The sequence below is a fragment of the Fistularia commersonii genome, chromosome 16, assembly GCF_037954325.1.
Source record: "Fistularia commersonii isolate RoL2024-O1a breed Wild chromosome 16, RoL_Fcom_v1.0, whole genome shotgun sequence".
Classification (NCBI taxonomy): domain Eukaryota; kingdom Metazoa; phylum Chordata; class Actinopteri; order Syngnathiformes; family Fistulariidae; genus Fistularia; species Fistularia commersonii.
Genome location: NC_141299.1, coordinates 11,702,849 through 11,722,853, shown reverse-complemented (window position 1 = coordinate 11,722,853; position 20,005 = coordinate 11,702,849). Strand labels below are relative to the sequence as shown.

Sequence of the window (20,005 nt, the reverse complement as noted above, 5' to 3'; positions counted from 1 at the left end):
CGCTACCACCGAGCCAGTGAGACGCAAGCAAGCAGAGGGAGAAGACGAAGGAGAGGCCCAGTGAGAGGGTGAGGGGCTCAAGAGCACTACATCGCAGCTAATAGTGGGAGGGGAGGCAGGAGCAGGAGAGGGAAAAGGCAGGGTGATTAAATCAGAAAGCAGGAAAAGGGGAGTGGGTGGGCTGGATATGAGTGGAAGGGGAAAGAAAGCAGATAAAAGTTTTGGAGGCAGATGAGGAGAGGGAAGAGGAAGGGGAGAAGGGAGTGAAGATCCGGGAGATAAAGTTGATGTTGATGGCAAAGAAAGGAGCAGATTCGTGGAAAAGGAGGAGGAAGCTCTCGCCACCTCGGGATTCCTCCTGGTCCTCATGTGCTCCTTTTTTACTGTGAGGCTGCCGGACATCGTCCGTCACCATGTTCTCTGACAGTAGGGCGCCGGTGTCTGGGGAGCAGAAAGGCTTCAAGCCTCACACTCCGCACTTCATCCCGTGGCTGCGCAACACCCTGAAGCCCCACCACAACCCCGACCTGGGGCTGAACGGACCGCAGAAACCCAACCCCGATGAGCTCAACAGCCTCGCCCCTTGCGAGAGAACCAAAGGGATCGGGATCTTCTCCATTCAGGGAAAGGACAAGTCGAAGAAGGCCGAACTTCGATGTAACGGCATGGGGATGGCGAGGATGCTGCCGATGGTGCTGAGGGGACACCACATCCTGCCGGGGAGTCTGGGCAAACAGAGGGAGGAGAGCCAAGCCGGTCGGTCCAAGCCGGACCCGGCCTCCCGTACCCGGAGTCCGGACGACGACGACAAGCGCACCGTCGCCGGCCGTCAAATCGGCGCGCCGAGCATCGGTCACCCTCACCCGGACGGCACCGGGAAATACGGGCCTCTCGTGGGACCCCCCGCCGTCCCCGAAACCTCCGCGCTCGCCGAGGAGCCTGCGGTCGTGCGCGCGGAGGGCGAGAGGGGGAAAGTGTGGGACTACACCAGCCATACAATTCACCAGAGAGACCTCCATTCATCCAGCTGGCTGAGCTCAAACACTCAGGGACTAATAGACGGGCAGCATGGGTTCAGATCCAGCTTCAGCTACATCAGCAGGAACTCCCAGAGCCAAAGAGATCTGACAGCAACAAGGGAGCCACCTGTGGAAGGGTTTAACAGCCCCTTAAACGGCCTCATCTTTTCTACAGAGATCCCCCCGAGAGGCCCGGACTTTAGCACAACTCTAGTAGGACCCGCGAAGCTGAGACCGAGCTCGAAGCCCATCCCAATCCTGGGCCAGAACATGACCTGGGTCCAGCCCGGACCGAACGGTGAGGGGAGACTGGCGAGGAAGGAGGCAGGCTGCAGCAGAAAAGTGGTTCGAAACCAGATAAAACGAGTCGTGGATAACCTTGAACAAGTTGTTGCAGCACTGAGGGATGTTCACCAGGAAATGAAAGAGGTAAAGATTGCTCTTTGTTGATTCTGTCCAACTCCAGCACGCAATTACCAAGAACTAAACTGTTTAGCGTCTGATTCATGTTTAATCAGCCGTCGACTGATCCTCCAATTTCTCCCCAGGACTAAAATAGACGGATACTGACCCGCTTAGAATAAGAACATCCTTAATCATCCTCTGTGCATTCAGGTTGTAGTCATTTTCCCCGTGTAGGAAATGTTCACGATAAAATGCCGGAGGGCTCGCGCGCTTTATGACGATGCGGTGGCGGAAATGTATTTCTTTAACAGAATTAAATATGCATGAAAAAGTCAGCGGCAGAGTCACGTGAATTCGTGCAAAGGTCTAAAAATTCTTTCTCCGACTCCCCGACGGTCATTTGTCTCTAAACATACATAACGCTTGCCGCCGGGCCATGCGTGCATTTTCACAGTGAGGTGAATGAGACAATAGTTATGCTTCATTTGCCTGACGCTTTCAGAGTTCTGGGATGTGATTCTGCGTGACATTAGGCAAAAGCAGCAGCCTCCCTCCCTGCATTTGTTCTGTCTTTCCTCTCCTTTACACCCCCTTTCTGTCCACTCATACCCCCCACCCACCCACCCACCACCCTTGCTCTTCCTCCTCGTGGACAGATGCCGCTTTGGGCGCAGCTGGATAATGTCCGGCGATTTTCATAATCCATTTATGTCTCTGGCTTGTATTCCACATCAAGCAAAAAGTCACACGGAAATCTCTCCGTCTGGAATTCGATCGGCGTCCGTGAGGGTCGGGGACCTGAGGAAAACCTAAGGGAGTGAGGTGGTTGGATCCGGGTAGTGAATGTAACTCTGATAAAAGAGCATGTAAGAGTCTGTACAATAGGAAGGGAGGATGGGGGGGGACACACACACACACTCTGCAATAGAAAATCCCCCAAATTTTCACAACATAGATGACAGATCAAAAGAACAGAGGAGACTTTGGTCACATATTTATTTCAAAGGGCTGTTTTATGATTCTGTTGCATGAACCGTAATCCTCTGTTTGATTTAATAGTCCGTCAATGTTAGAACGTAACAATTTGAGGCAGGCTAAATCATTATTTCCATCTTTGTGAAACTGCTGTTTCTCACACAGCTTGAAGGGAGGGAAGGTGCGGCGTTTTGATGGGATCGTTGCACGATAAAACAAATCAACAACAAAGTTAAATTAATTCGAGGCGAAAGTACTTTAATTGTATTACGGTCGAAGCTGGGTTGGGTTTTGTTTTGTTTTTTTTGTTGTTTTTTTCCAACTTCACTTCCTCAAACTTTGGCTTGCAAGATTTTTTGCAAGACAGCACAAGACATGTATGCCTTTAAAATATTTAACGAAGATTCCCTAAGACGCAAATAGATTAAGATTGAACTCTCTAAAATGAGTATTTATATACCATTAAATAGAATATCCTTACATACACACAAGAAAGCCTTGTTTTGTCAGATGTCCCTCCCTCACTCGATGTTTTAGTTGGAGTTGTTCGGTTCCGGTAAATTTGTGCTATTTGATTTTAATTTACAGTTTGGCTGAGTAGTGTTGGACAAATCTATTGGACAATGGCGATTTTTGTACGTCATTATATATTGCTTTGATAAAACCTTATCACTTGAGTGCAAAATAATATATATACAGGACTGTTTCAGAAAATTAAAATGTTGTGATAAAGTTCTTTTTTTTTCTGTAATGCAATTACAAAAACAAAAATGTCACACATTCTGGATTCATTACAAATCAACTGAAATATTGCAAGCCTTTTATTATTTTGATATTGCTGATTATGGCTAACATCTTAAAAAAAACTCAAAAATCCTATCTCAAAACATTAGAATATCATGAAAAGTATTTTTTTGTTTTTTTAATCCTATTGACGAAGATAAAGAACTTTATCACAATATTCTAATTTTCTGAGACAGTTCTGTAGACATTATTTCACAGCTTCCTAAAATCAATTTGGCACAACAGCTCTCATCCCGTGACAGAGAAAAAAAGATTAGCAAAAGACAAATTTTTCTTGCAAAAATTTATACAAGCAACAAAAACAGTGGCTTGTTTTGACGATTCAGAGGAATTACAGCGACAAAAACCTTTTTACAGTAGTCTCTCTTGTCAAATTTTGCTCCCGCAGGTTTTTAGCTTCAATTGTCTTCTTAAAAAAAAAAAAAAAAAATGAAAAGGAGAAAATTGAATAGGAAAAAAAAAGTACTTGCGCTCGTTTTTTCCGTGCCTCCTTCCAGAAACTGAGGGCTGGTGATTAAGACAATCCTCCGTCGAGGTCTCTAGTGTAATTCTGTGGTGATTTGAGAGCAACATAAGTAACTCCTTACACTTCAGCAGCTCACAACCTCACAGCAAAATCATCTAAACAAAATAAAAATCATTACCGGCAAGGGGAAAATATGGTTTTCTTTTTTTTTTTTTATTGCTTGTATGTGATTGCGTGGTGAACTGTCTCTTTGAGGAAGATTAAGTAACATAAATATCTTGACAAATATTGACTCAATGGTTAGATTAAAAAATATCGCATTTGTGTGCGCGCATTCATTATTGGCAATAAAAAGAATCTGCCCCTGTGTAAAGTTTTATATTATTTTTATTTCATTCCTCGTATATTGTGGTGTGGTGGCGTCAATAAGAGCACCAGCCATTAGCCACTGAGGCAAAAACAGCTGGATTGAGGGACTTTGACAGTTTATTTACTTAAAAAAAAAAGAATATAAAACAGTCAAAGATTTTGTTGATAAAAAAAAAGAACATATGCTTGTTTTGTTTTTTTTTCTTCCTTTAACCTCCACCACTCTTTGGTGGCAGCATCCGGTCAGTAACTTACTTTACTGGCTGCAGAGTGGCCAGTTGCACTGGTTCACAGGAAATCTGAAATGCACCGAGGGAGACCACGCCAATTTCCTCGGCAATTTGCCGCGGTTGACGTCGGATGTGAAAGTAGAATGCATTAACTCGTTGAGAAAAAGAAAATTGGGGGAAATGAAGCTACCTCTGGAGTATGGCATGCGGTCAAATTTGACAGGTTGCTAATTCTCTCACATAGTACTTCTAACAGAAACTTATGTACCTGAGCTGCACAACTAACTTCTCTTGTCGCTAGTCAGCAATAAATGAAGACCTGAGGGGTCAAAAATCATTGTTTTTAATAAATCCTCATGGGAGCGGCAGCAGAAAAATAGGGCCTTTTTCTCTTTTATCTCCTGTGATTCCTGACATTAACAAGCAGTACCTGCCCAGAGTCACTGGATGTGCGGATACGCGCTGTACTTCAAAGTGATACCGAAAGCCTCGCCCATAAAGCTGCAGCGAAAAAAAGAAATAAAAGCAGGTCATCTCTTGACATCGACGAGGATGTTGTTGAACATGGAGAACAAAACAATAATTCATCTGTTCCGGCGGCGGCTGGGATTTTATCTTTGCACATAGAGCAGGTGGATAGGTCAAACATTTTCCCCGGTGTAATTTTCTTCAATCTCGCCGGGCTCCATCATTGTCAATGTTTGTGTATGTGTGCCACAAAATTCACTGTGATGCATGCATCCATATACATATATACTCATTCTCATATACTTTGATGTGTTCTCATTTGTGTGACACATTTGGGGTTAGTTACACTGTTATAATAAGCCAAGGCGCTCCGTGTTTGATTAAATTACAGAATCGACCAAACGCATGAAAAATGTCTGTCCGAGAGCAATAATTCAGTTTGGACTTTAACATCTAACAGAAAACAGAAGCAGAAAAACTCCTCAAATTCCCCCTATCTACGGACAGCATCTTCATATCACTTCCATTTAAAGGCTAATGTGATCATTTTTTTTTTTTATATTATTTTCCTTTCATTCACTGAACCTCCCCTGATTCTGTTTGGAGAAAGCAGAGGAAAAAGTCAAATAAACAAATCTCTTACAACAACAATCTTATCTTCTGCAGGGGATTACCGACAAATGACAGAAATTGCAAATACCCGCTCGAGAAAACCCAAACTCTGTCATTTCGACAGCTGCAACAGTGCTGTTGTTTTACTGTGTGAGCCCGTTGAGTTTGGGCCATTGTGGAAAAATGCCTTCTCGGGACACCCTGATAGCCAGAAAGGCCACAGAAGCTGACGCATAATTAAAGGTTTTGCCTTCGTCTCTCCGAGGAGTTTTTTTTTTTTTTAATTACCTTCCAAAATGCAGGCTGAGACCATCATGAGCTGGCGGCTAGTGCGCTTCTGGTTCTGGTTTTAAAAAAAAACGCTGCGTGTACACATCTGTAACCATCAATGTTTACCGCAACGATAACGTTCACAGGCAAAGAAATATCTCGTCCTGCGACTGTCTAGGTGTGAAAATGTGAAATTGCAGCTTTTGATTAAACTAAATGAAAATCCTGAATCCAGTACTGGTATTAATCATTCGACATGAGATGGTTTTGAACCCCAGACCCCGGATTTGACACTACTTGCAGTCGAGGTTCAGTAGAACTGTCTGTCTATGTATTAAGATATCGTAGTGAAACTCTCATACCTGTATTTCAGGTATTTTCCATTTATGGGTGCAGTGACGGAGGACATTAAGTTATTCGATATGTGAGAAGAGGGTATAGAGGTTGCTTCGCCCGAAAGAATAAGACAAAGTAGATTTTAGGCATTCATCCATCGCTCTGTCGGTTTTCCAGGTGGTGCAGCAGATCGACTATCTGACCTCTTCGCTCGATTTGAACGAGGAACAGCAGCGAACCGTCGGAGGCGAAAACTCCAACTCTACATACGGTTCTTGCTCCGGTGTGGTAAAAGCCGGTATCGCCCGTCAGAGGCCCTCCGTGCCCGATGTCCGGCCAGGAACCTCGGGAACCCTCAGGAGGGATCGTCGCACCAGGAGTCGATCTCCACCTAACACTCTGCTGTGCCCGGTCCCCTCCGGGTTTTCGGAACAATCTCAAACTCTTCAGCTGTCCTGCGCTTTCACCTGCTCTCCCAGGCAGAGAGGCCCGTCGCTCTGCTCCGGTCATCTCGCCGCATCTGCTCCATCGGCGAGGAGCAACAACCAGCCTCAAGTTCAAACCCATACGGTACAGGACATCACGTTATCTCCCAAAAGAAGCATCCCTGTTCGGCCTCCCACTCCGGGGCTCTCCCCGCTCACCGTGAACCTCCATCCGCCGAGTAGCCCGAGTTCTCAGCCTCACTCACCTGGAGTCTGTTCCTCCATCGTGATCAGCCCTGCCTCCCCTTTGTCTCCCAACCGTTGCCAACAGGACTCCCACAGCCCTTCTGTCGTCACCGAGACTTCACAAAGCGACCACCCGTTTACTAGTCCGCCGAATCCGCCGCTGATCCGGCATCCATCTGCCAGCTGCCCACCCGCCGACTCAGAAACTCAGACTGTTCCCAGCGCCGAAGGAGGGAGGCGCTCGTCCTCAGCGGGACCGATCCAAAGACCTTCGCAAGTTCGCTCCGATCCCGGAGCCACAGTCAAAGCACCTGCCGCACGAAGCCGCAGAGGCCGCAAACCTCCGCCCTACCCTCATCACAAACTCTCAGAAACGACAAACACGATCAAACCGCCGCGGAAAGCTCCTCCGTACCCCGAGAAAAGAAGGCTACTCTCGACCACAGTGTGACATGCTGCGGTAAGAGGGCGGGGCTGATCGAACACAACCCTTTTCGTAGCGCCGGCCAAGAGTTGAGAGTGATTCAAACGTCGCCAAGTTGAGCTGAGACCCAGTTTCCGAGGTTACGGGACGGACACAACTTGGGGTGAGTATGTCAGGAATTACATCTTGGTTCCTCTGTGTGTGTGTGTGTGTGTGTCCCCCCCCACCTCCCTTCCCGCGTAGAACCAAACCTCTAGAGAACATATGCCGAACGTTCACAGGTCACCGGAACATCTGTGCAGGTTAATGCTATGGTAACAAGAGCCCCTGTACAGATGCTCAATTTGCACCTCATCTCTCAGGCCCCCACAGCGAAAACGCAATGGAAAAGACCTAATTAGACAGAAACATGGCGGATTTGGCTAATCATTGCAAGATGGCAAGACAAAGCAGCAACAGAGAGCTTATATGCACTTCGAGTCGGGCGGTCAATTCCCCTATTCCGCGATGCTTGTGTTTGGTAATTCTTGTCAGGAGTTTAAGTAAAAGTCAGCTCAGGCAACTTTTTACTCAGCTTTGGATCTGCCAGGGAATCTGGAGACAAAAGAAGCTAAAAGAGGTGAACAACTGAAGTTGACGGGGTCACAAGCGCGGCGCCCGGTTGTTCGTCAGGGAAACCGAGGGCAGCTGGCCGTTCGCTGTACCCTTCATCAGGCCCCCGGTGTTACAAAAATCCTATCTCCTTTGCTGCTGCCGGCTTGACCAACCTGGCCACAATCTCCATCTGTTCCCCTCCAAATGTCATGAGAAATAGGAGGCGAGTGTGAGAGGAAAGAAAAAAAAGAAAGAAAACATCCAGATTGATTCAGTAAATAAACTACCGCAAATCGGTGGTCCGTTCATCTAGGTCAGCTGAAGCGGTTCTCTTTGAAATGTTGGTCTTGAGCCCATTTGATCTAACTGACAGAAGTCAATATAAAAAATCGATGACGAGCACATATCATCCCAGTTTTACCGCTTCCCCTAGACATGCTTATGTTTTACCGTGAGAAACATGGTAGGAAAAAAAAAAAAAAAACAACATTAACAAATGTCTTTTACGTGTCACAAATGCAGATGATAAATGTGGACGCATAGGAAATATAGTTTGGGTGGTTTCCTATCATTTCCGGACGTCGGTAGAGGTCTAATTACTTGTTTTGTCATGGAATTTATCACAACACACACACATCCACACACACATATTCATATATATATATATATATATATATATGTATATATATAAATACACTGCTCAAAAAAATAAAGGGAACACTTAAAAAACACATCCTAGATCTAAATGAATGAAATATTCTTATGAAATACTTTGCTCTTTACACAGTTGAATGTGCTGACGACAAAATGACACAAAAATGATCAATGGAAATCAAATGTATTAACCCATGGAGGTCTGGATTAGGAATCACACTCAAAATTAAAGTGTAAAAACACACTCCAGGCTGATCCAACTTTGATGTTATGTCCTTAAAACAAGTCAAAATGAATCTGTGTTGCTTCCTGAGTGAACACTATGATTTCATAGAAGTGTGATTGACTTGGAGGTACATTGTGTTGTTCAAGTGTTCCCTTTATTTTTTTGAGCAGTATATATACATATATATATATATATAGAGAGAGAGAGAGAGAGGGAGAGTATTACTGATTTGTCTTGAACATTTAGGTTCGCAGCTCTGGGTGCTCTTTAAAGGAAATTAGATGTAAATGTTGGCATATTAAAATGCTAATTACAACAGTTTTGTAATCAGACGTTTATAAAAAGCAGTGTAGACCTAATGCTTTCAGTTTGAATGGCACTGTGTGCCAATCAAACTCTTTTGACCTGCCCAAGTTGAAAATTCTTCTTTATTTATCACATTTACTGGTTTATGCCGGTCCACCCCTGTAACACCAATTTATAGTTTCATGTTATCTAACAGGTGACAGGGGGTCAACAAGCATTCTGTCCTCCATCCAATATGAGAGGATGACGTAGCAGCGTATAACTGTTAAGCTGTTCAAAGAGTAGCCGATGACATGAGAATTACAAGGCATCCTGAAATACATTTAAAATGGTCTAAATGTTTGGGTTTGCAGCGGCTGGAGCCGTTTTATGATGGTCTTACTTGGAAACCTGAGCTGGAAGAGGTGTAATGTTTGTCTTGCGCCACATGAATAGAAGTTTCAGCAAATTTTGCATATTCCTGGCCTGACATTAGATGGTAGATTTTACAACCGGTGATTAAAAAATACTGCATGGAAGATGCTGAGGCAGTAGTTTGGAACAAAAAATGATGAGTGAATTCTACAGTTAACCAAAGTTTATACACAGCACCTTTAATAATCTGCGTCCTGGCAGTTTGACGAGTTTACCACAAAATAAAGCTGAGTTTGACAGGAATCTTGCTAGTGGTTGGTCAAAAGACTAGTTTATTATTCTTTTTATTCAAGGTTTACCAGGATTAATCTATTTGATGTTATAAAAAAGAAAAAAGGTCGCAATTCCAAACTTCTGCACCACGTTCGATTGCAGTCTCTGGTTTTTCTAAGCTGATTTTAGTCCAAAACCGAGAGATTTTTTTTTATACGTGGGAAATCACCACGTTAAGAAAGTGTGCGTTTCGTGGCAGAATATCTGGTGGTTGTCATCGGTTTGCTTATGTGATGAACACCAGCGTCCATGGAAAAGTATGTGCACCAAGAAATGTTTGTAATCATGGCAATGCTCACACTCTTGGCAGCAGCAAGTGTATACTTTTTGTGATGGCATGCTTTAGAGGCGGGGGAATGGGAAATAAACATTTCTACTGGTAACAGATGATAAACAGTGACTGTTGTGTGAGGTTCAAATGACAACATAAAGGCAGCTCTACATTTGATGTTAAATAAAGACTTGTTTTGCCAAAGACTCATTTCTCAGTGGAACAGCCTTCTTGAGAAGCAGACATTGTATACAGTACCTGGAGAAAATGGTAACGGCTTTCCAGCCATCCATGTGACATTGTGACACATAACATTATATGTCGTTACTGTCATAGGCATTATCTGGTAAATTGCTGCATGGAACATGCTGCTTTTGATGTAACGTAGGATTCGGCCCAAATGATGCCGTTGTCAGGTCAATCAGGATCACTGATTTACTCTTGGCTCAACATGAAATGAAGAAAATCCTCCTGACACTATATCTCTATAAGCCTACAAAGATCAGCGTTATGTACATTCCCTTATGTGCAGCTGGATTTAGTAGATCCTCCCTGCAAAGCCTCTTCCCCCTCAGAAATTAAGAAGAAACAATGGAAGCGCTTTATCTCGTGGAAACATTTATCCAAGGACAATGCATGCTAATTGAGTATGTTTAAGGAATACTCTGGTACTAACTAGTTTAATATAAAGCTTGGTGAAGTTTCAGCTGCTTGCTGGAATATGGGACATACACTTTACAGCATCTAAGTATGTTTCAATGACGAAAACATTTAGACCATCACTAGCGATGCTGTCATTTTGAGTAGACATGACACGGGCATTTAAGTGCTTCCGGCCACAATTGCTGTGGCCCGCTTTTGATAGAGCTCGGAATATTTAATGCCTCTTTATGTTTACACTGAAACGAGGCTGTGGGAGGTTCAGCGAGATTATGACTGACATCAAAAGACAAAAACACTGAATTGTCGGCGACAGCATGTCTTTATTGAGTCATCCATCACATATCATGGATCAAGTAGTAGAAAAAGCAAACATGTACAAAATAAGTAATATCTTGTTTTTTTTTTTCCTTTCTTTTTTCTATTCTGGGTCAGCACCTGCATTTGATGTGGTTATTTCCTGCTGGGACCCCAGAGAAACCTCATCTATGATAAAAGGGGCAGAAACATCTCTGCTGAGCATTTCCTTAACCCCGGAGGATCACCTCTAAGAGATGAGAGACACCTAATTCACAATGCAAGGTACGAGCCTCACGGGCAGTCCCGACACAAAAACAAATTGGCAAAATTCTCTTATCCGGAATGAACTCTGGACAGCTGTGTGGATCTGAGAAGGCTGGATCAATGTTAGAGGGTGAAATCATTCATACTAACTGAATAGGTGTGCAGAGACACCAAGAGGGAGGAGGGAGAGACCTGATGTGATGGCAATGATGCCCTCACTGATGGAGGATGAAATCAACAGGTTTGAAAAGGTCTGAGGTGCATCGTTTTGCTATATTCAGTAACGGCACAAAGGTCCGTGCAGAGTGGGATGTTACTAAAGTATCCCACACTCAAAACAGAAGAATGCTAAATTAAAAAGTAATTCAAGAGATTAAATTTGTTCTTCTATGGAATTACTTGCAAGTCAAGTCTAATTTGGGCCATATCTGCCATTTTAATACTCATTACTTTTTCAAACTCTGTGATTAGAAGCATTTAGACTTAGCCAAAATGCACAAATACAGGAATATATTGATGTCGTGCGATGTTGTCTTTTCTCAATACCGTGTTCCTGCCTTGTCTCGTCCAACACACAAATACAAAATAAAATCGCGAGGGTGGTCGACTGAAACGTTTGTATAAAAGAGGCAAAGACAAAGGGGAGGGGTTGACTTCTTCATCGCTGCTCAGTGTAGAGCAAGAGCAAGGAAAGTATAACAGTTTCTACGTACGATGATATTGTGGATTACTCACTTTCGTCAGGATTACACAAGAGGGATAAATCCCCTCCCCGCTCTAAATATGCTTTCTATACCACACAACCCCCAAACAGCAATCCTCTACACATTCACATATTGTATATCTGCAGTGGATCAGATCAGCTTTATTCTCTGTAAAAGCCTCAGAAACTAACTATAAAAGTCCTTTCAGTCAGAGCAGAAAATCTCAGCTTTAATGTAATTGTACCAGTACATTAATTACATGACATGTAATCAATGTATTCATGTACAAAAAAATTGTTTCAACAATATTCTTATCATCCGTATTTTGTTGTTACACAGGAAGGCTCCATACCCATCCATTATTTATCACTGGGCTATAGCACAGTAGGCTATTTAGCTCCACTGTGCAAACATGACCCACGCAGAGGAAGACTCCCGAACAATTACAGCTCATCATGCCTTGTCCGTCCGATAACCGTCAGCTTTGAGAGTTGAGCGTTGAATTTTCCATCCGTGTGGGTGACTAAAAGTACAGAAGAGAGCGAATGAAAATCATAGCCACCGTTAAAAAAAAAAAAAAAAAGAAATAGAAAAAAGAAAGCACAGTCTGCATCGTCAACCCACTGGGCCACAAATGTAGCAGTTTAAGACGTGTGGTTCAACTGGGCAACTGGTGTTCAAGACAAGTGACCGGAGCACTAAAGCAGTTGGTCGGTGTGTTGTATGACCATGGACGCCGAGGACAATTCTATGGGCGGGTAACTGACTGGGGGCTTTCATTTATTTGAACATAATAATCAACACTCGATAGGGTTTACTGTTACTTTTTAAGGGTCTTGAACACACCTAGACTGTACCTGGAGTCTCTCCTCTTATCAATAGGGATCCTTTTTATAGAGAGATTTTCCTGAAGCCCAAGGAGGAAGGGATGTTCATCATGACAACATATTCAGTCTCCACTTTAAAAACTATGTAATAAAATGCTCCCATGCCTTAAGGACCTTCCAAAGAAGCATCATGTGTAGTACCCTGTATTTAACAGTTGCATTTTCTTGCAAGTTTTTCTCATAGCAAAAAGCAAAAGTAAGGTCAAATACCCCATTAAAACAGACAGAAAATGTAGTATGTACTTAGAAGAAATACATTTAAATGTTTTATCATTAGCTGCAATGTATAGTTTGCTTGGATGTGACAAAGCAGCTCCCCCTTGTGGAGAATCTATGGCCTACGAGACATGAAAATACCTGCTAAGTCGGATCTGTTCATTGATTTAAACTGAACCAAAAAGCCTAGAGATGATCTTTAAACAATGGGAATGTCTTTTAGTGCGACATGAGCTGCAGTAGAGGAGAAGGGCAAGCTGCAGTGAATTCCAGGCGTCTCGGCAAACCGCGGTAGCTGCAGTCTGAAACTGTAGTCGCTTTGGGGAAATGTGTAGGAACCGAAAAACATCAAACAGCGCTACAGGGACAAACACAAACCCACTCACAGCTGCAGCCAATGCTTTAGGGGGGGAAATCAGCACGAAACTTACAATGCGATGGAGGAGGAAAGGCAAGACAGTGACATAACGAGAAGAGGGGGTTGATGGAGCACTCAGAAATACAATTTCTCACCTGTTGAGTCTCCTACAGTAAATTCCTCCGGCTTCAAAGGCACGTTGCTTTGCCCCGACACCGCCGTCTGTGACTGGAAACGCGCGCGCGGCAGTGATGAAGCATACAGGGAAAAGAAAACGAGAGAGATAAACAAAGAACGGTGAGAGTCTAGAAAGCAGGAGGGCATAACCATAAGGTCAAGGGTATGCTGCTGAGGGGTGTTGACGGTTACTATTTTGGTCGAGTCACCGAGCAAAGTTTGGCATTTTTGTTGTCTACTTGCAGGGCACGGAGTCAAAGCAGGAGGAGGAAACACATGCTCTCCCTAATGACAGTGGAATGTCCTTGCTGGGGAAAGGAGGCGTGTCAAGGTGTGTTTCACTTCACCGGCAACCTACTCAGACACAGCCGACCTTTGCTAAGTGACTCCGCTCCAAATGTTACCACACCGACCTTGCATCTAACATTATGTGCAAAGCTGAAAATAAAAGTCTCAGCCCTCTTTTTCTGCCTGTATTCTTTTGTCAATGGTGGTACATGGGAGAGATCTAAAAAGGAAAAACCAGAGAAAATAAATGGTATCATATGGAAATGTAAGTATTGGCAAAGGAGGTGTGTCACAAAAAAAAAAAAGGTATGCCTTAATTAAATTCTACCCATGATTGTAGAATGAGCTGCAGTCTCCCTTCACATTAACCTCCTTACAACCACAATGCAGTATTTGTGGTATTTTGTGCTTTTTTCCAATTCCAACCACAAGAGTCTTGTCTGCCAAAGCCTCACAGGAGGATCAATAGTCCTTCTTGTTTCAAGGGGTTTACATTTTTGTTTCCGATCCATTCCTCGCTGTGAAGAATGCAGCTAAATTTATGGGTTCTTTTAGAAAAGCTTTTGCACGCAAAAGAGAGAAGGGTATACAAGAACCAGTGTTTTATTTACAAACATTTCACTCACTGCTTAGATTTTGCTGCAAAGCAGCCTAATAGCTCTGTCTTGTCAAATAACAGACAGTGAAAGATGAGAACCTGGCAAATAAAACACTCTAAGCTTATCTGAAACCAGACAAGTAGGCCAGTTAAACCCATGGAGGTTTGTTTCACAGACAAGGAAAAAAGATGTGTCAACAAGACATTCCCAAAACTCAAGAAAAGTCTACTCTGCATTTGTTAGATCTCACTCAAGACATCCCAATTTTGATCTGTTTGCTTCCTGAAGATACACTGTGTGGTGTGTTCTCTAGAAAGAGGCCCACGGTGGTTAAAAGGCACCTGATATCATCATTAGCTCCTTTCAAAGGAAGTTTGGGTTAAAACAGCTTAAAAAAACAATTCAGGACACGGCTGAAAAATCCAGAGACCCGAGTCTGTCTTTCTGTTTCTGAGCAGGTGGATTCCTTAATATCTACAGTAGGCTATGCAAAAATGTTCAAAACTGCACTTTGCTTTGATTTTGCGAAAGGTGGGCAGACTCCATACTTTCTAAAGACTTTTGGGTTAAGGATGTCTTTCATCAAAACGTCTGAGGTACTGCCAAGCAGATCCTCTCAAAAGTTAAGCCCTGTGTTCTAATTGAATCACAAAGCAGGAGAAAAGCTGAGAACTAAAAGTTGAATGGAAGCTTTGTCATGTATTGAGAACACCGAGGAGGTAAGAGGGGTTGATTTTAAATGAAAAAGAAACATATCATCATTAATAATCCAAACATAATGAACTTCTACTTACATATGCATTGGCATATTCAATTTTGGTTCCCTTCAGTTCTGCTTTGAATTGTGTAAAAAACAGGTATGACTTTCCCTGAGGCCTGGCAAAAATGAAGGAGAAATAGATGTTGTTAAGTTATTTGCACATATTTATGTGATACTCAGGTCAAGTATAATTAGACTGACACAAAAATTAGGACAAATGTACGTGTATCAGCCTCACCTCCATACAGAACAGGAAAACAGCTTGTCGTCGTCGCTTAGACTTACACTCATTAACCATTGCTGTTTTGTAGAAAAACAGAAATAAATTAAGCACTGGACTAGCGGTAAGAAGATATGTAAATTACTTTCCACTACAGTTACTTGTGAGCCATTTTAAGTGGACCCTTTACTTTGTGTGTGTCCCAAATAAGACACACACTTCCAGGAATGAACTGAAGACTGACTCCTCTAGAGTAACAACTCAGCATCTCTTTTTCTGCTGATTCTACTCAGTTTTTTTTTTGTTCAGACACAAAATTATTTTCCCAATTCATGCATGTGCACCGTCATAGAAACAGAATAAAGCAGCTCCTGGTGGCTCAGAGTTCCTCCAGCACAAAGCTCTCCGCTGATTCGGGAGGGAAAACACATACTCACCTCATTGGTTCCTCCTTGAGATGCATAGGTGAATGAGCATTCAAACTCCCGCTGAAAGAGACAGTCAATCATATTCATTTGACACACGACGAAATAAAAGCACCGCGTTTGCAGTTTCCCGGATATCGATATGACAATGTCTTGCTTCAGGTTGAAGGATTTCAAGGGATTCAGAGCATCAGTATTATTGCAATCAATGCAGCACTTAACGATGGTGGCATTCTACTGACATAAGTCTTGATGCAAACGCTCACATTAAAATGTTCTCTCATAACAGTTACCACTCTTTCATTTTTGTTACCTACCTCTAAAGGTTTAGTGCCTTTAAGAAAATACAACTCCACAGCATCTGATTTTGACCTCATGAATTCATATGAAAATTATTGTCAACTACTGTTCAGCGTGAGGGGCCAGAGAAAGAATTCATTATCATCCCGATGAGTCTCACCAGGAGGGTGCAAAGTCACCTTGACTGAATAAGGGGGACGAGGGCACGCTTATGGAGGCAGGACTGGAGGGCGGGTGGTGGTGGTGGTGGTGGTGGTGGGATCCCTTACAGGGCTCGGTAGGGCACAGCTCAAACAAACAATGTGGGGCGGTCGCTCAGCAGAGCAGAGCTGTCACATGATCACCACCTAGTGGTGTGTTGGATTAGGTGGTGGGGAAACCTGCTGGACATAAAACCCGCCAAACCCAAAGGGCAGCTTGGGTTGGCCCATGCTGTTAACTACAAGGGATGAGGTCTGCTGCCCTTGACCGGGAACATTGCTACGCAATGGAAAGAGATATTCAACAAACCGATGAACCCTTCTGACATTTACAGTATTCCTTGCTTGTTTATACAAACTGTGGGGTGTCTGTAAAAATATTGCAAGAAATGTATCCGCCTCCTCAACAAAATGTGAAACATGTTTCCAGTGGGCTCAAGGCTGATTCTGTTCACTATCATCATGGGAGATGGGGAGTGTCTAACATGGGGATCTGCAGATCACTTCAATGCTTTTCAAAGACAACGTGATACTGTTTGTTGCATCATTGATGACTTCCAGTCGGCACAGGCGTGGGCTTGAAGCTGAGTGTGATGCAGTGAGGATGGGAGTCAGCAACTCCATGATTCTGTCCCACCAAGCCGGTGGACCGTCTCCATGCAGGAAAAGAGAGGTACTGCCTTAAGTCAAGACGTTCATGAAGGTTCAAATGTTGCTCACAACTGAGAGAAGGGGGAACTGAATGGAAATATTGAAGTGGTTTTGACCATCTAATAAGGATGTCCCCTCAGTGCTTCCCAATAGGGACACACCCACAAGATGGAAACCCCATGGTTGACCAGAACATGCAGAAGGGCTGATATATCACATCTGAGAGCAGTCCCTCAGGAAAAGCTTGCATGTGCCTCTTGGGACAGAGACACCTGGCTTGACCTACTATGTCTGTTGCCACCACAACCCTGCCCTGGATAAGCAATGAGACAATGAATGATTAATTCTGCTGCCCTTGCGCAGAGTAGTAACCTAATCCCTTGGGTCAGGAAAGGGGTCAGTTTAAGGAAAGACTGATAACTAATGCATTGCCAATAACACAATGTGATAAATCTACTTCATAGCTAAACAAGCATGGTGATGTATTCTAATTTTTGAATGATGGAACTGATGACCTACACATCCAACCATGACACAGAGGGTGGAAAAGCTTGACCATTGCATGTTGAAAAGCTCAACATGTCATTGAGGATGCAAAGAAAACAGTGAATAAAATAGAAGGGAGAGAGAACTTCCCTCTGTTATTAAGGTGAAACGAAAGGCCCCAGTGTGACAGCGCTGCGAGCTCTGAGCCAATGAGCGAAGCCGCTGCGTCCGCCAGCGACGTGTCAGCCAATAAGTGCTGTGACGTCACGGCCACCCGGAAGAATGGGGCTGCTCGTCGAGCCACCTCGTTCCGCTATCAAATAAGATCCCTCGGCACTTTCTTGTTCAACAAACACCACCTAAACACACGAGGTTCGACTTTTTACACCGTTTATTTTTAATTCATTACCAACTCCAGTGGTTGGTAACAACGGAGCGACTTAAGGAAGCCACTGCGACTCGACAGACTGAAGCTAATTTCCGACTTTGACTCAGCTGTTTTTTACTATCTGAAAATCACATCAGACTGCATTCCAACGATAACAGGTGCAAACACTTACGACGCTTTCACTGAAAGTATGCACTACTCCTCCCGGCTTCACGTTAAACTCCACCGTCTTCGTCCTATCGGTCGAAGCCTGGGTCAGAACCGACGCCGTGAGCAGCGCCAAAACGAAAAGGGTCGCTAAATGAACACAACCCGAATTATTTGGACTCCCCATGTCTTGCGTGTAGTAGTGTAGCAGGACTACTGGCGGCACCGAGGCGTCCCCGTCGACGGTGAAACACGTCACACGCAAACTCCTACGTCACAACAGGAAACGTCCTAATCCGACATTCCTTCGAATTATCCTTAAAATGTATGGAACAATCCAAAAAAACAAAACATATACAGTTTAATGTCTTAGATTTCTTGTGAACCACCAAGTTAAATATACTTTTTTATTCCCCTTGCAAGTTTTTTTTTTAATTAATTTATTTATTTTTCATTTTATTTATCTATCTATTTATTTAATTATTTTATTTCACTTTCTTTTTTGTCTAGAATTAAGCATTTCTCACAAACCTTTAACACTGTTAACTTCTGATCACATACAGAATGAATGTCCTTATGTCCTTTGCTCCCTCATCCCTGGTTGTTTCATTGACATTTGATTCAACCTTGCCATGTTTATTTTTACATATGTATATTTGTTTATACTGTTCATGTTCAATAGTTCAAAAAAAATACTTCGAATTTGTGTAAAGAAAAAAATAATAATATGAATGACAACAGATATGAAATGCCTTATGCAGCACTGCAAAGAGTCTTAATACTCATTTGTTGAATATCAAACCACACATTCCAATATTACCTCGCATGGACACAGGGTGTCGATCTCCTCCATCCAGACAGCCCAGCTTCTGCACTAAAACAGCAAGAAAACCTGAATGTGGTTTTATTTGACCATGTTGTGTGGAACATAGAACACAACAGGGCCAATAGTGCATGCATGTCCAAAAGTATTAGTATGAATTAGTATTAGTGAGCATTCCTTGAGTCTGATGTGCAAACTGAAGTGAAAGCTGAACACAGTAGATGCAGCCATTCACATTCATAGTCAATGGATGAGTGAACAAAACCTTGATAAACTTAATTTTAGAAGCGTTTAACACACATATTTAATCAGGTGACATCTCTGTCCCATGTCCCTTCATGTTTAGAGTCTCCATATGAGCTGTGGATGATGGGCTCATTCAGCCAACAGCTCATCCCACCCCGGTGCAGAACTGAACGCTTCAGACGCTCCTTTGAGCCCACGGCCATCAGACTGTACAACAGCAGTCTGGACAGCACAAAACTGACCACCTGGAGGTACATTTGTTCTACCACAAACCTCACTGCTTCACTCATTTGCAGATGCCATGCCCTGACTTTGTTGTCTTGTTGGTGTCCACTTGCATCATGCTCGCTAGGAAATGTTGTTATTGTCACTCTGTCTCTGTTCTTATCCTTATTGTTGTCGTTTTGGTTGTCTATTCTCACCTTTGCTCTCTCTTTTATTTCATTCTGTTGTCTATTCTTATCCTTGGTGTTGTTCACTATGCTGTCTATTTATTTGTGGATGTCTTTTGCTATATTTTAATTGTCTCTCTATTTATATTTATATCCATATTACTGATACTGTCATTGTTGTGCTGCAGTGACAAAAGAATTTCCCCCTATGGGGATCAATAAAGTATGTCCTATCTTATCTTAGCTTATCTTATCTTATCTTATCTTATCTTATCTTATCTTATCTTATCTTATCTTATCTTATCTTATCTTATCTTGTCTTTCTTACTTGATGTATAAACTGCAAAACCGTGTCATTAATCTCTAATTAAATATTATATGTATTTAAAAGAATATATTATTAAGTGTGGTTAAATTGTAAATAGATAAATCCTGGAAACAATAGCTGGCGATATTTCAGTGATGTCTATCAAATAAGAGTGAATGAGTGAATATTGAATATGCTCAATGATTAAAATATCAATTACATTTTCATATTTGAGGACTTTCTAAGTTAGTATGTCTGCCATTGAGAATTTTAAAAGGAAATAAATAATAAAAACACTTTGACCTTTTGACTGTAACAATGTTAAAGTCTCAAATCTAATTTGTAATAACTGTTCATGTTACCCCCCAACCCCCTCTTTACAGAACATGTATGTGGGAACAGGGTCTTCAAGCAGGATTT

General features: G+C 42.8%; 2 protein-coding genes across 2 annotated transcripts; one reads left to right on the top strand and one right to left on the bottom strand.

Moving 5' to 3' along the window:
• Nucleotides 1-11,027, top strand: LOC147225941 (uncharacterized). Its single transcript, XM_086162449.1, has 3 exons — nt 1-1,448; nt 6,132-7,212; nt 10,883-11,027. The coding sequence occupies exons 1-2, from the start codon at nt 414-416 to the stop codon at nt 7,074-7,076; spliced, it is 1,980 nt and encodes a 659-aa protein (XP_086018575.1). The 5' UTR covers nt 1-413; the 3' UTR covers nt 7,077-7,212; nt 10,883-11,027.
• mydgf (myeloid-derived growth factor) lies at nt 10,751-18,061 on the bottom strand. Its single transcript, XM_086162450.1, has 6 exons — nt 17,843-18,061; nt 15,658-15,708; nt 15,239-15,300; nt 15,035-15,116; nt 13,332-13,404; nt 10,751-12,238 (listed from the first exon to the last, which is right to left on the bottom strand). The coding sequence occupies exons 1-6, from the start codon at nt 18,002-18,004 to the stop codon at nt 12,159-12,161; spliced, it is 510 nt and encodes a 169-aa protein (XP_086018576.1). The 5' UTR covers nt 18,005-18,061; the 3' UTR covers nt 10,751-12,158.
• Between the last annotated feature and the right edge of the window lie 1,944 nt (nt 18,062-20,005).

What these genes read in the sequence shown, in the direction of transcription:
- mydgf (XM_086162450.1), bottom strand. Translation starts at nt 18,004, where the DNA reads ATGGGGAGTCCAAATAATTCGGGTTGTGTTCATTTAGCGACCCTTTTC. An exon ending in ATACTTTCAGTGAAAGCGTC is followed by an intron (nt 15,709 to 17,842) that starts GTAAGTGTTTGC and finishes TGTCTCTTTCAG; the next exon opens with CGGGAGTTTGAATGCTCATT. An exon ending in TTTTCCTGTTCTGTATGGAG is followed by an intron (nt 15,117 to 15,238) that starts GTGAGGCTGATA and finishes CATTTTTGCCAG; the next exon opens with GCCTCAGGGAAAGTCATACC.
- LOC147225941 (XM_086162449.1), top strand. Translation starts at nt 414, where the DNA reads ATGTTCTCTGACAGTAGGGCGCCGGTGTCTGGGGAGCAGAAAGGCTTC. An exon ending in TTCACCAGGAAATGAAAGAG is followed by an intron (nt 1,449 to 6,131) that starts GTAAAGATTGCT and finishes TCGGTTTTCCAG; the next exon opens with GTGGTGCAGCAGATCGACTA.